Source organism: Pleuronectes platessa, chromosome 14 (assembly GCF_947347685.1).
Source record: "Pleuronectes platessa chromosome 14, fPlePla1.1, whole genome shotgun sequence".
In the NCBI taxonomy this organism is placed as follows: Eukaryota; Metazoa; Chordata; class Actinopteri; order Pleuronectiformes; family Pleuronectidae; genus Pleuronectes; species Pleuronectes platessa.
This window is the reverse complement of record NC_070639.1, coordinates 23,104,947-23,117,786: the sequence shown is the minus strand read 5'-3', so window position 1 is coordinate 23,117,786 and position 12,840 is coordinate 23,104,947. Positions and strand designations below refer to the sequence as shown.

General features: G+C 44.4%; 1 protein-coding gene across 1 annotated transcript in view; it reads right to left on the bottom strand.

Moving 5' to 3' along the window:
* Positions 1-92: 92 nt before the first annotated feature.
* The window catches only part of clasp1a (cytoplasmic linker associated protein 1a), a 47,010-nt gene continuing 34,262 nt past the window's right edge, over positions 93-12,840 (bottom strand). The window contains exons 13-31 of the mRNA XM_053439860.1: positions 12,557-12,692; positions 12,304-12,374; positions 11,897-11,956; positions 11,445-11,522; positions 11,158-11,325; positions 10,291-10,337; positions 9,964-10,137; positions 9,019-9,042; positions 7,934-8,041; positions 7,494-7,520; positions 6,651-6,815; positions 3,362-3,465; positions 3,081-3,104; positions 2,228-2,472; positions 1,904-1,967; positions 1,794-1,796; positions 1,540-1,703; positions 1,088-1,166; positions 93-994 (exon numbers count right to left, since the gene is read on the bottom strand). Coding sequence (XP_053295835.1) covers positions 761-994; positions 1,088-1,166; positions 1,540-1,703; positions 1,794-1,796; positions 1,904-1,967; positions 2,228-2,472; positions 3,081-3,104; positions 3,362-3,465; positions 6,651-6,815; positions 7,494-7,520; positions 7,934-8,041; positions 9,019-9,042; positions 9,964-10,137; positions 10,291-10,337; positions 11,158-11,325; positions 11,445-11,522; positions 11,897-11,956; positions 12,304-12,374; positions 12,557-12,692 — 1,975 coding nt within the window. The 3' untranslated portion in view covers positions 93-760. The remainder of the gene's footprint in view (positions 995-1,087; positions 1,167-1,539; positions 1,704-1,793; positions 1,797-1,903; positions 1,968-2,227; positions 2,473-3,080; positions 3,105-3,361; positions 3,466-6,650; positions 6,816-7,493; positions 7,521-7,933; positions 8,042-9,018; positions 9,043-9,963; positions 10,138-10,290; positions 10,338-11,157; positions 11,326-11,444; positions 11,523-11,896; positions 11,957-12,303; positions 12,375-12,556; positions 12,693-12,840) is intronic.

Here is a 12,840-nt window from a genome sequence, read left to right as displayed (position 1 = left end):
GGGCATGGCGTGCTGGTCGTGTTGTGATTGGCTAACGGGAGCACGGGGGGGGGGGTCTACCTGCTTACACCTTTCTTCCTGGTTGCCCTCGGTGGACAGTAAGGCTGCGGTACTGGACCTGCCCGCTAGCTCCTCGCTCACCCAGCTATGAAGGGTCTGGGGCACAGTGGCAAGGTAGAAGGGGGCGTTACAGCATGACACTAACTTCTAGAACAGCTCGCCACAGGCCACCACAGTGAGGCCCAGTACTACCAGTAGCTCATGGGAACAGTCTAAACTGAGGATTACAGTCACTATTCTATCCTGGACGTCAGACCCTGATTAGAAACTAGGTGAGGATTTCACTTGGAAGAAAAACAAAAAGGAAAAACAAACAGGGAGAAACATATAGTGTGCGTCAGACAAGGGAACATGTGCCATGAGCCAAGGCCGTCACCACGAGGTCCACCTGGTATAGAAGCTCCTAAAGAACTAATAATAATAATAATAATAATAATAATGTAATTCAAAGTGTGGGCGTAGACAACATGTTGTGGAGTTAATGCTCAGATTGATTTTTAAGCACAGCTACATTCTTAGGAAGGCAAAACAAATTAAATCAATTAACTTAAAGCAGTTAGTTTTGCTATAGATGGAGGATCCAGTCTTTCCACTTTTCATTAAACTGGAAGCACTGGTTTCCCATGTGTTACATTTATTACATTCCACCATGTACCAGTCATGTCCTGTATCACACCTCGTATGACCTAAATCTAATTTTCTAAAAGACATCCTTAATGACTTTGAAGAAATAGAAATATTCAAGAGGATATTTCATGTTTAAGAGATTGACGTTCAGATTTGATCCTACCTTCCTGACGTCAGAGCTCTTGGGCTCAGTCGTCCAGGTGATGATTCGAGACACGGCCAGGCGCGTCTCGCTGGAGTTGACAAAGTCCGTCGGGTCCATGTGTCGCCCCAGGGACTCGATGTACTTCAGAATGGCCACTTTCACCTGAAGAGTCAACCGACAGCTGCATTAATCACACTGTCCACTCGTCATTATCGGCTTTACCTCCATAAAGAATCAAGTGTATTTTGAATTCACCTTGAGGTTTGGAGTCTGAGTCTGATCCACAATGAACCTCATCAGGATGTTGAACTGCTGGTCGAACGGGAAAGACTCCCTGACACACACACACACACACACAAGTAATGTTTATTTATTGATATTTTATTCATACTTTATACTTAGATATACTTCTTGTTTTTTACTGAAACACCAGCTGCTGAAAAGATAAAGTCCACTGACTCCGGACCGAGCAGCTTATGTCATGTGTCCTTCAAACTGAACTCAATAAATAAAACACACACACACACACACACACACACACACCTCCCTCCCTAAATTACCAAGTGACTCACAAGTTAATCCCTAATGATTTCATCCCACACTAACAGACTGAATCAGCTCATTTCCAACAGAAAGAAAACTGACTACACATTCCCCCTGGAGAACGCACACAACAGCCAGTTATCTGAGCTCCACTCGGTTCTGACCTTGTGACGTCCAGGGCCTTCTGGACTTTGGCCTGGACGGAGCCAAGCAGGTCTGCCCCCATTTTCTTCAGCAGCTGCGTGAGCAGGACAAACAGCCAGTCCTGCAGGTCCTCCCTGTGCACCGTGACAAAGTCCACCAGCGTCTCCAGAAACATGCTGAACACCTGTGAACGGACCCACACCAGGAAATTAGATGAAAAGATCCTTTTAGGTCAGACTTTAGGTTTGTTTGTGTTACTAAAATGCACACTTACTCTCTGTTGTTAAATCCACAGCAAGGCAGACCATGCAACAGAAGACACTCCATTAGTACAACAGAACAAAGCATGATTAGTCCTTGTGTGGGTTAGTGAAACTTCTGTACCTTGCTATGTGGATCTGCAAACATCCTGGTGAAGATCTCACAAAGTCTCTTCAGCTCCACTCGACTGCAGTGAACAAAAAGAGGCAAACCAGAAATCAGGGCACTTCCCAAAACCATTAATAAACATTAAAGTACTAATTTTATCAATGCTAAAGATCCAGATGGTTGAGTCTTGCATTCTGACAGTGTATTCTTTGTGGGGGAGGTGAAGTGATTATAAAAACAGCAACAACATTTCCTATCAGAGATGTTACATCATAACATCCGCAGATAAAGAGTCACAAAGGTCACGTTTCCATTCCGGCCTCAGGAGCTCGGCCCCACCTCAGTATTCTTTGGCTCTTGAGCAGGTTCTGCAGACCCATCAGCCCCTCCTTCCTCTCGGACCAGTTGGAGCTGGCGCAGTGGTTCAGGACCTCGGCCACGTCCTCGGTCTGACGCAGGTAGTGAGGTATTCCTCCGTTTCGAGACCCGTACGAGCGCTCGGAGCAGGCGCTGGACGCGTCACTGTTGGCGTCATCATCAGAGTACATCCCCGGGGACTCGTACCGCCGCCTCAGTGGCTTCCTCTGCGAGCGAGAGAGAGAGAGAGAGAGAGAGGGAGAGCACAACATCAAGGAGATGTAAGACACACAACGTGATGTGTACTTGTTAAACTAGCTCCGCAGGGGAAGTGCTTAGACAAATGAACTGAGCCACAAGGTGAGAACCTCTCAGGTCACCAGTTGCATCAGGCAGCCATGCAGTTCTCTATACTGTTGTAAATGTTACACACAGACACACACACTGATGGTGTTTATTTTAATGAACAACAATGGCCAGTCAGCAGTGCAAAAAGTTAGCAAAGGACATGACGTGACAACAAATGCAGTGCAGAGACACACACTTCAAATATTAGAGGATTTTTTTATCACACACACTTGAAATACACGTGTGAATGAATCATGAACCCAAACAATGAGGATCAAAACATTCATGACAATGTTCTATAGATGAACACATCTGAGATTTGATGGCAAATTTAAGGTAAAGCTGAATAAAAAAGAAAAATAGATGAACAAATAAATTAAAGCATGGGGTGGAGGGGGTCTCATGTACAAAGCTGCATTCTTAATTGATCTTAATTAGTGCATTGACGGCATGAATAATACAAACAGTATGTAAAAGGATCAACTACCTTATTCCTGGAGTCTCCTAATAGCTGGAAGGGTAACAAACAACCAGGAGGGGGAGAGGAGAGAGGGAAGGTTTAAAGGAGCAACACAGAGCACAGTTCTACAGGGTAAACAAAACACCACTTCACATTGTAATACTTCATCTGTGTGACTCTATGGTTCAGACACTCTGAGGAACATGCAGAAATTGTAAAATGTATTTCTTAGACTTCAGGACTCATGAATCTCTCGAAACAGAATTAACTGAGAAACAAATGAAGTCTGATTTCCAGCTGACACTTACCAGAGCATCGGCGACGGCTGCCTCCACCTCGGTGCCGGTGTTCAGGACCCTCATGGCGTTCACTGATGCAGAGATTCTGGCTTGATGAATCAAACCGTATCGGTCTAACCAGGAAGAAAAGGAAAAGTAGGAGAGTGAGTGAAAGAAGTTAAGCTTCACCATAACCTACCGGAATAGACCAAAAAGATTGTTGTTCATACCCACACTAACAGAGACAGTGACTTGTATATGAAGGAAATACTGTGATTGAATGAACTGAAACTTTCACCAGAAGGAAATATTTTGAAGAAGCCGACCACCAGAAGCAAATCAAACCAACGTGGTACAAAAGGAAAATCAAAGGATGACAGAACCCGATGGCAGCAGATATAAAAAAACAACGTAACACAACCAAATAATTGTTTCCACTACAGACAAAGTGCCAAATGAGACACAACCGAGAAACCAACAAACAACGTGACAACTAATAAAGATAAACTGACTCAGCAAACCACAAAAACAATATCCAGAAAAATATGAAAAGAGCTAAGTCTACGGTACTGGAGATATGAAATGGTGATGAAGTGATGAGAACTAAATGAATTGCGTTCACATATAACGAATGGACGGCAAATGAAGTAAATGAATGATGGATGCTGCCGTCTTTCAACCACAGAGGCATGCGTGTGAAGCAGGCATTGTGGCCTCTGAAATAAATGCTTTTGGGGTGAACCGAGGTGGGGGGGGGGAGACGGGGGACTGGGAGGTCTGGTCATGCAGGTCACCTGACTGGCCGTGGGGGTCGGATGTGGAGAGAGCGCTGGTTGAACGGGACTGACGTCGGGAAGCTGCAGGGGACAGGAGAGGCGGGCAACACCCGGACCAGCGGTTAGTGACACACACACACAGACACACACACAGACACACACACAGACACACACAAGAGGTTGAGCAGCAACGTCTAATGTAAGAGGCCATTTTCACACTCGCTGCTGGAACCCTCACACATCACTGTCCTTCTGTTCAGGTTCTTATTCCAACATGGTGTCGGGGGGGTTACATCATACATACTCACACAGCGCATCACTCAGACATGTGGACTTAACTGAGGCTCACTTGAAATATGTCAAATTGGACTAATGTCTCTGCTGTCAGATCCGACAGGAAATAGGTTTGGCTCCAGAACCCTGACATACCTCTCCACCCTTTAAATATTAATTGATGATGAATCCATGAGTTATGGCATCACCTCTCAGAGAGACAAGAACTACAGCAGCAACTACTGTACTGCTCATGATAGTTTTCTGTTTCTGTTGCTTCAGCTTCTTCATCTATGTCTTCCTCAATGTTTAATGACGGCTCTCACACCTAAACCACAACAAGGCCATTTAAGGAAAAATTCAAAAACATAAAAAAACCACTGAAACAGTCCGACATAGAGAAGAGGAACTTAGTAACTTGATGTTTCATTATGATTTAAGGAATCTTAGAAACAGGAAGTCAACAGAATTCAGAGAAGAAAACAAGTTGTGTCGTCCCTAAACCCACAGTTAGTTCATGCACAGAGAGAAACAGGCAGAGGTCAGAGGTCAGAGGTATGACATCACATGGAACAGCAACACCAGAGAGCAGATCGAGTGGAAGGTCTGTGAGCTGGTAACGATGGTCTGGGTGGGACCGTGAGAGCTAAACCAGGGCGGCCAGTAGCTCGGCGGTACTCACCCATCGGGCCGAAGCCCCGAGCAGGGCTGGTGTCGCGGCTGCTCTCACGACTGGTGTCGCGACTACAACCTTGACTCATGCTGGGACGGGGAATGCGGCTCCGGGCTAGCGTGCGGTAGGGAAGAGCAGCAGGAAGAAGAGCTTTACCACACAGGCTGGCTGTCAGGACAACAAGTTAGGTGGTAATGTCAGTGGGCAGTCATGGGAAAAACATGTGGTGTGAGTCAAGAGAGAGAGAGAGAGGGTAGAGTTTGTGACCATTACATTGATTCTCAGGACTTTACATCCAATTATATTAAAGTGGATTAACAGAATAAGTGACTTTACTGTGAATCCCTGTCTATGATGGTGCTTAAATAGTAAATAAGGTCTAAAATGTGTATTTCCTCAAGTTTAAGAGACAACAAAAAATTATGGGGATCCTGAATATCAAAAATTAATGTTGTCAACCCCAACCGTAGCTTTTCAGAAAAATATTGTGTGTGGGGGGGCTGTACAGTTAATCAGTCGACTGAGGGATAATGAAGAATAAATGAAAGGAGGAAGAGAAGTAGAAGAGTAGAGCAGAAGAAGCAGCGGCTGTGCAGTGAGTTGGTGAAGAGGCATTCTGCTAGTCACAGGTTAGATCATCCGGAACACGGCTCAAAGATTAGACACATGAAACTGGATTATTGGGTTTGGAACTTATAAAAAAAATACAAGAGCTGCAAAGAGAGATTCATCGAGTTGTTGATGAGATTAAAAACAACAACAACAAACCTGCGATTCATTGAAAACATTCAACATTACTGAACTTTTTGGTCCTTGAAGCAGAAAGGTTCCAGTCTCTCTGGTTTTCTACATCAATGCTCACATCTACACAGCTAGTTAACGTTAGCCTGCAACAGTTTAACTCTAATGGAAACATCTAGGATACAGTAGGAGAATTTCACTGTCTTCTCCTCATCCTCTGTTTTAATTCTGGTTCTGGTTTTTGACAAGAATCACATAGAATAAGACAGCAGCCAATAAGAGTGTTTGAAAAGAGAAACCAGAAGTTTCCCTCTTTATCTGCGAGTTAAGATAAGGGAAGTCCAGTTTCACTTGTTGTTCACATAATTCTTCATCTGCCTTATCAGTGTTCATGGAATGTAAACATGTTCAACCTGTGTGGTCAGTGACGTACGACTTGATAAAGAGACTGAATCTTCGTTCCTTCTTCACCCATGTGTTGGTCATTTCTTCACTTATGTTTTTTTAAGTAAGATGAAAGAATTAGTGTCCTTGGCGTTTATTTGCGTATAGATAAGTACGTTTATTGGAGGAAATACATTGATCATAGACCAGATATCTCCACTGCAGGCAAGTGTGATACCATATTTTCACGAGTAGAGGTGTGTTTCACTAAATTAATTCATTAATTATTCCTTCGGGTGGGTGATCGGTGGATGAGTCAAGAATATGTGTGGATTAGGACGATGTCAGAGCCGATCTAAGGAGCTCTCTGTAAAATCAATAGATTCATTTTAATCGCTCATGATCGCCCCCCCCCCACCTGTGGAACCACAACACAGACAGAAAGAGGGCGACCCGTGAATCCCGGTCTTACCCAGACCCAGTCGGCTGGGACTCGTCTCTCGGCTGCAGCCCTGGCTTCGAGGGATCCTGGTGCGCTTGTCAGCCGGCGTGGTGGAGGCCGACACCGTGGCTCGAGGGATCCGGCCGTAGCTGCCGTGGCCGAGCAGCTTTCCCGGGGAGCTGGAGCGACTGCCAGCTGTTGGGAGAGGGGGAGACAAACAAAGAGGATAAAGCTGATCATGAGAGGCTGATATGAAGATAGAGGAGTGGTCCAAGCTTTATATATATAAGCTTTATCAAAACTGGACTCTATTTAGACAAATTTCAAAAAGCCTGCGGCAACAGAATAAATATTAAAGAGGCAATCGAACATAAAATCTATTCATAATACATTCTTCTACTTTTATTAAGCATGAACCTCATCATGTACTTCATAGATTTATTTGTATTTGAAGGTAAAAGAAGATTTTCATGACAACACAGAATTGGGAATCACACAGAACTTGCTAGAAAATTAAATGATGAGTTTTTGAATGAACAAACACAGATGTTACATCCTAGACAAACACATCTACACAACTGGGCTGAGGGGGGGGGGGAAGACATTTACTGTGGCACCAATCCCCAGTGGGAATATACAACAAAAGACAAAAAATGATTGACCGTCAGACAAGTGCAACTCTAAAAACATTTCAAACAGGTGGGGTCAGTAATCACAAACAAAAAATGGAAGTATACCAAAAGGCTGCATGCTGCCAATATACACGGTGAAGCAAACATTCAAATATAAAAAACACTGGTAACCAGTGCTAAACTGGGACAGTGCTGAGGGATGAGGTGTCTGGGTTGTGATTGGATGAAGCTGAGGCCTTACCACTGATGGGATTGGCTGACCTGGATCCTGGGTGATGGAAGCAATAGGCGGGACAAGGTGGAGATTGAGAACGGTCAAAATGAGGCAGAGGGGGGGGTTATGGTTATTGAATTTACCCAGCATGCCCTCTGGACAGCTGCGAGTATGTTAGGTGAGCACCGATCGCTCCAATCAAAACCACACATACTGTATACTCGCATGCGTGGAGGTACTCATGCATAAGATACACAAGATTTCTGAGTTATTAGAAGTTTTGTTGTTCTGACGAACACACAAAAGACACAGGGAGACATTCAGTATGATCTGAACGTCACCGCAGACAAAGATCATACCTCAACATGAGTGTAGGACTTCGAAATGTGCTTAATGTGGGATTTATATTTGACTGCAGTGAGGAGAACGTGTGTAGGGTGTGTGTGTGTGTGTGTGTGTGTACATACGCTGGGACTGGGAGACCACTTTGGCTCGACTTCGCCCCCTGCTGTCCACCAATGAAGTATTGACTCCACCCGAGCTGCCGGAGCTTTGTCTCCTGGTCCGAACACGACCTGGAGGGAAAAGGGAAAGAGAATGGGAGGGGGGGGGGACGGGAATAAGTTAAATCAATCAGAAGCACTTAACAGTAGTCACCCCCCCACCCTGGACAGAGACGCTGTAGAAGGAAAAACGTCTTGGGAGACAGAATGATGAAGACCTGGACAAGGGGACAGAACCCGTCTGAAAACACAAAGGGGATCACACCACAGTGAAAGATTCAGCACCTGGTCATGCTGGTGCTGGATACGACTACGAGACAAAGAGAAACACTAGTTAATGGACTTTTGTGTTCAAGGAAGCTGGTTATCAACTGATGCAAAATGATTTCCTCCATTAAGAAGTGAGGGAACTTCATAGGACTAGAAACTCAAGAGTTAAACCTGAAGTTTCCTTGATAACCTCAGATCCTGCAGAGTAGGTCAGACCCCAGGTCTTTCTGCTCAGTCTCTTATTCCCTCTCAGTGGAGAAACACTGGAATCTTGTATTTGTGATTTTTATTTGTGGATGATTTCAATATTCACGCCACATCACAGACACTAGAACCTCCTTGTACCAGATGCAGCGACCCTGAGGATACGCCACATAACAAGGACTGTCAAACGCTCGGATCAGATTCTCAACACCATGTTGATTTACTGTGTGAAACCTTGAAGTGTGTTAACTGCAATGACTCAGGTTCTGAGAGAGAGAGAGAGAAATCACAAAAGACAGACACAGCCTCCTCTAGAAACTACACACAACCCTGTAGACAGAAGAGATGGACACATTTGTTAGGGGGTTACAGTCAGAAGATCCATGCAGAGAGTCCATGCAGAGACTGGTGACCACTTAGGGAGGAGGTGGTGGAGGAGGAGGAGGACAGGGGGGGTAAGAAGAAGAAGAGGAGGAGACACAGATGAAGAGGAAAAGATGTAGCCCCGTGACACTCGACACAGAGACACACGTTTTCTCTTTCTTTACATTCACACACAGAGACACACGTCTTACCATCACTTTTACCAGGAGTGCCATCTTTTGGGTATTTAAGAAAGGCAGTGCAGCAGTGAGTGGAAGGAGAGGTATAGAGGCAGACGTTAGTAGCAACAGAAGCAGGAGTGAGTGGTTGAACAAGAGGCCTCCTCTTCGTCAGTAAAGGTCGAAACCCACGGAGACTCATTAAGAAAAGAGGGAGGGAGCGTCGCATGAGAAGAAGATGACAGTATATTTAATAAATAAGGGACAGGGGCCCGGCTTAGACACCCCCCATTAGCTTAAATGATCGAGAAAACATCCTTAGAAACGCTTCCTCAGCTTCATCGCATCAATTTGTCAGGAGAGTGTCAGCTCAGGATTGAAACAGTTCCTGCTGACGGAGCAGTCTAATGACCACCGGGCCTCGTTAATAATCCCAGTCAGGTCCTTAAAAGCCAGTGACCACAAGCTGAGGTGTTGTGATACTTCATCATGAGGGAACATTGTTGATTAACGTTTGATAAAATATTGAAAATCAGTTGTTCCCAAACTTTGATCGTGTGAGAATTATCAGAAAAGGATGAAAACTTGAAAAACTGTTAGAAATAAGCAGATTTTACAAACGATTGTTTCAAACGATAAACTAAATAACTAAATTTAAATGATACCATGCAAAAATATGTCATCAGTCTTCGTCTGACTTTTCTTTATTCTTAATTTAATAAAAAAATTTAAGATAGTGGCTCAATCCTGACTAGCATAGAAATGATTATCTCAGGGTTTCTATGTTTTCTAATGCAAGTCAAGGTTTCCAACACTGCAGCTTCATTAAGTCACAGGTTTTTACTGGCACTCTCCTCCATATATACTTGCATTGATTTGCACTCCCAGTTCAACATGTGCAGTTCTCTCTACCCAACGCACTGAGGTTGTTAAGCGGACCACTGCTCCTCTGCTTTCAGGAGATGAGTGATGGGTTACCTAATGAGGCGTAGGACCCCGGAGGGAGGGCGGCTGCAGAGCTGAATGCTGAGGAGGCGGCGGGCACGGTGGACAAGCGGGACTTGGAGCTGGAGGCTGCGTTCACATCGATGTCGCTGCGTGAGCGCTGGAGGGAACCCGGTGTGGTGGACACCCTGGAGGGAACCAGCTTATCTGGAACAACAGGGATCAGACACAGAGAGTCAACTGACTTGATTTGATGATCACATGACTTAACAACTAAACTTTAGACTTCCACTGTTCCATTGCACTTCTCAGTAACTTCTTATATTTGTCCTGGAGGGATAGAAAGTGAGAGTGACTCACTCCTTGTCATGCTTCCTCCGATGACGCTCTTCACAGACAAAGGTCGGCTGAAAAACAAGAGGAGCAACGAGGCACTTTTTAGACTTTGTGCATCACCAGTGAGAATCTGAATACAGTGTATAATTATATAATGTATTTTATTTATGACAAAGAACAATTAATATGGCACTTTTGATTTGAAAAAGATGATTAAGTTCAAATAAAACTGATAAATGGCTCAAGTGCAGTATCTGTAGAGTGAGATGTGTAGAATTAGATCTGTTCTAGGCAACGTGTTGGGGACCAATAAAGAAATGGTGATTAGAATCTGATTGGAAAGAACAAAGATGAGCTCATAACCATAACCACAAGCACCCCCCCAGCACACACATAAAACACACACACACACACACACACACACACACACACACACAACAACACCTGCAGTCCTGTTGGATGGAGAATGAGGTCATTAACCAACAAGCTCCACAGGGAGTCTATAAACTGATAGCAGTCTTTGGTGTGTGTGTGTGTGTGTGTGTGTGTGTGTGTGTGTGTGTGTGTGTGTGTGTGTGTGTGTGTGTGTGTGTGTGTGTGTGTGGTTGTGTGTGTGGTTGTGTGTGTCAGTCCCCACCCTACCTCTATAAAATCTGCCTTATTGTTGATTTTACTATCAACAATAAGGCAGATGCGTTATAGGTTTTCCTTCCATCACTTCTAATGATTTGTGAAAGCAGCTGAAGATGATGATGCATGAGACACGACAGCAGAGAGGAACGTGACACAGAGCAGGTGACCAGGAGCTGGAAACTCAGGCCTGAAGATAACAGGAGAGAGAAGATGGAACAGAGGGAGCCGGGATGGAGGAAACAACCTCATGATTCTTACTTCAGACTCTCCTGGGAGGAGGACGAGGACCGGTCGGACTGGGGCAGAGACACGATGCTGTCCGAGCTCTTCAGGTGAGACTGGAGGGCCTTCTGATAGGGCGACTCCAGCGCCTGGAACAGATGCTCCGCCTCCCGGCTGTAGTGACCGTGGAAGCCCCAGTAGCACCTTATGGACGAGGACAAGCAGAAGATGATTTTTACAGTTTAACCAATGTAAAAAGTGGTGAATACTTTCCATAAAAACAAGGACACAGGGATGTTCGGGGACAAAACGTTGACACTTACTTTCTGGCGATGGATCTGGCCTCAGAGTCGGCATCGTGAATTCCTTTCTTGATGGTCTCCGTCAGAACAGCCACGTGTCTGGGGTAGTAAGGAAACATGGTGATCAGGTCCCAGTCACAATCAAATCAAGAAACCATAAACCTCTAAGAGCATAAAACTAATGGTCTCTTCTCCTGCGTCTTCCCGTTGTATCCCCCCCGGTGGTCCACAGGGAATGTGGACGCCCACAGGATGTCTCTTCTCCTTTCTAAAGTCTCATCTGCGTGACGCTCTCGAAGGACTCATCAAGTTAATGGGCGTCATCAAGGACCCACCCAGCTAGCATTCAGCAAACTCAAATGTCATCGTGCGAGAGGACGGGGAGAGGAAGCGTCTCACGTCTGCTACACAACAAGGACACACACACACACACACACACCACACACACACATATCCAAAGAGCTTCAGCTCACCTCTCCAGGGTGTTGGTGTGCCACTCTTGTAACATGAGGTCTAGGAACTCATAGCAGCGTCTGGAGAGGAGACAGTTAAAAGTTAAAACATATTAAGTTATTAAAAGCTGCACAACGAAAAACTTTACTTTAAATAAACGTATGTAGTAAATTTGATTCACCTAAACTGTAATTAACTTTTCACAGATATTGCTTCTTCACTGCTATGACAGTTTATTTAATAACAATAATAATAAAAAATAATTTGACACAAGAAAACCATAATCTGTGTGATTTGAGATAAGATAGTATTTTGTCTTGAAAACACTTATGGACTGAATATAAAATACAATCATACAACGTTTTCCTTTTGACAGATAAAGATAAAACAATTTTCATTTAGTACCAGACCAGTAATGTGTTCCTACCGTCTTACTGCCACTGATTTGGAGAGGCAGTTACTGGTTATGATGGGAATGAGACGTGGGTAGTGTGTGTTCTGCAGAGGAAAGATATTTTATTTTTATTCCAGTTTATTCCATAAAGTCCACAAAAAAGTTGTATTATCTTTTGTTTACAGATATTTAAATATTCAGACATTGAATTTGGTGTTTAGCAGTTAAAATCTAAATTCAGGTTGAGTTATGAATGAAAATATTTCCAGATAGCCGGATGTCTTACCCTGAGGATGAGGCGGATGGTGACCACCCCGGACGTGGCCATGACCTTGGCGCTGTTGGGCACCAGGTTCAGCAGCGTGGGCATGATGCTCTCGGCTCCGTGGTCAAACTTGTTTCCCAGAAGTGATGACAAATGTCTGACAGAGGAAAGTAATGAGGAGTGGAACACAGAGGAAGAACACAGCGTTAAAGATCTATCGTGACCATGACACAGTGACAACCACCGGCACTGGAAAGAACCCTTTTAAAAGAGATAGATATATACAGTATAGATAACCAAATATA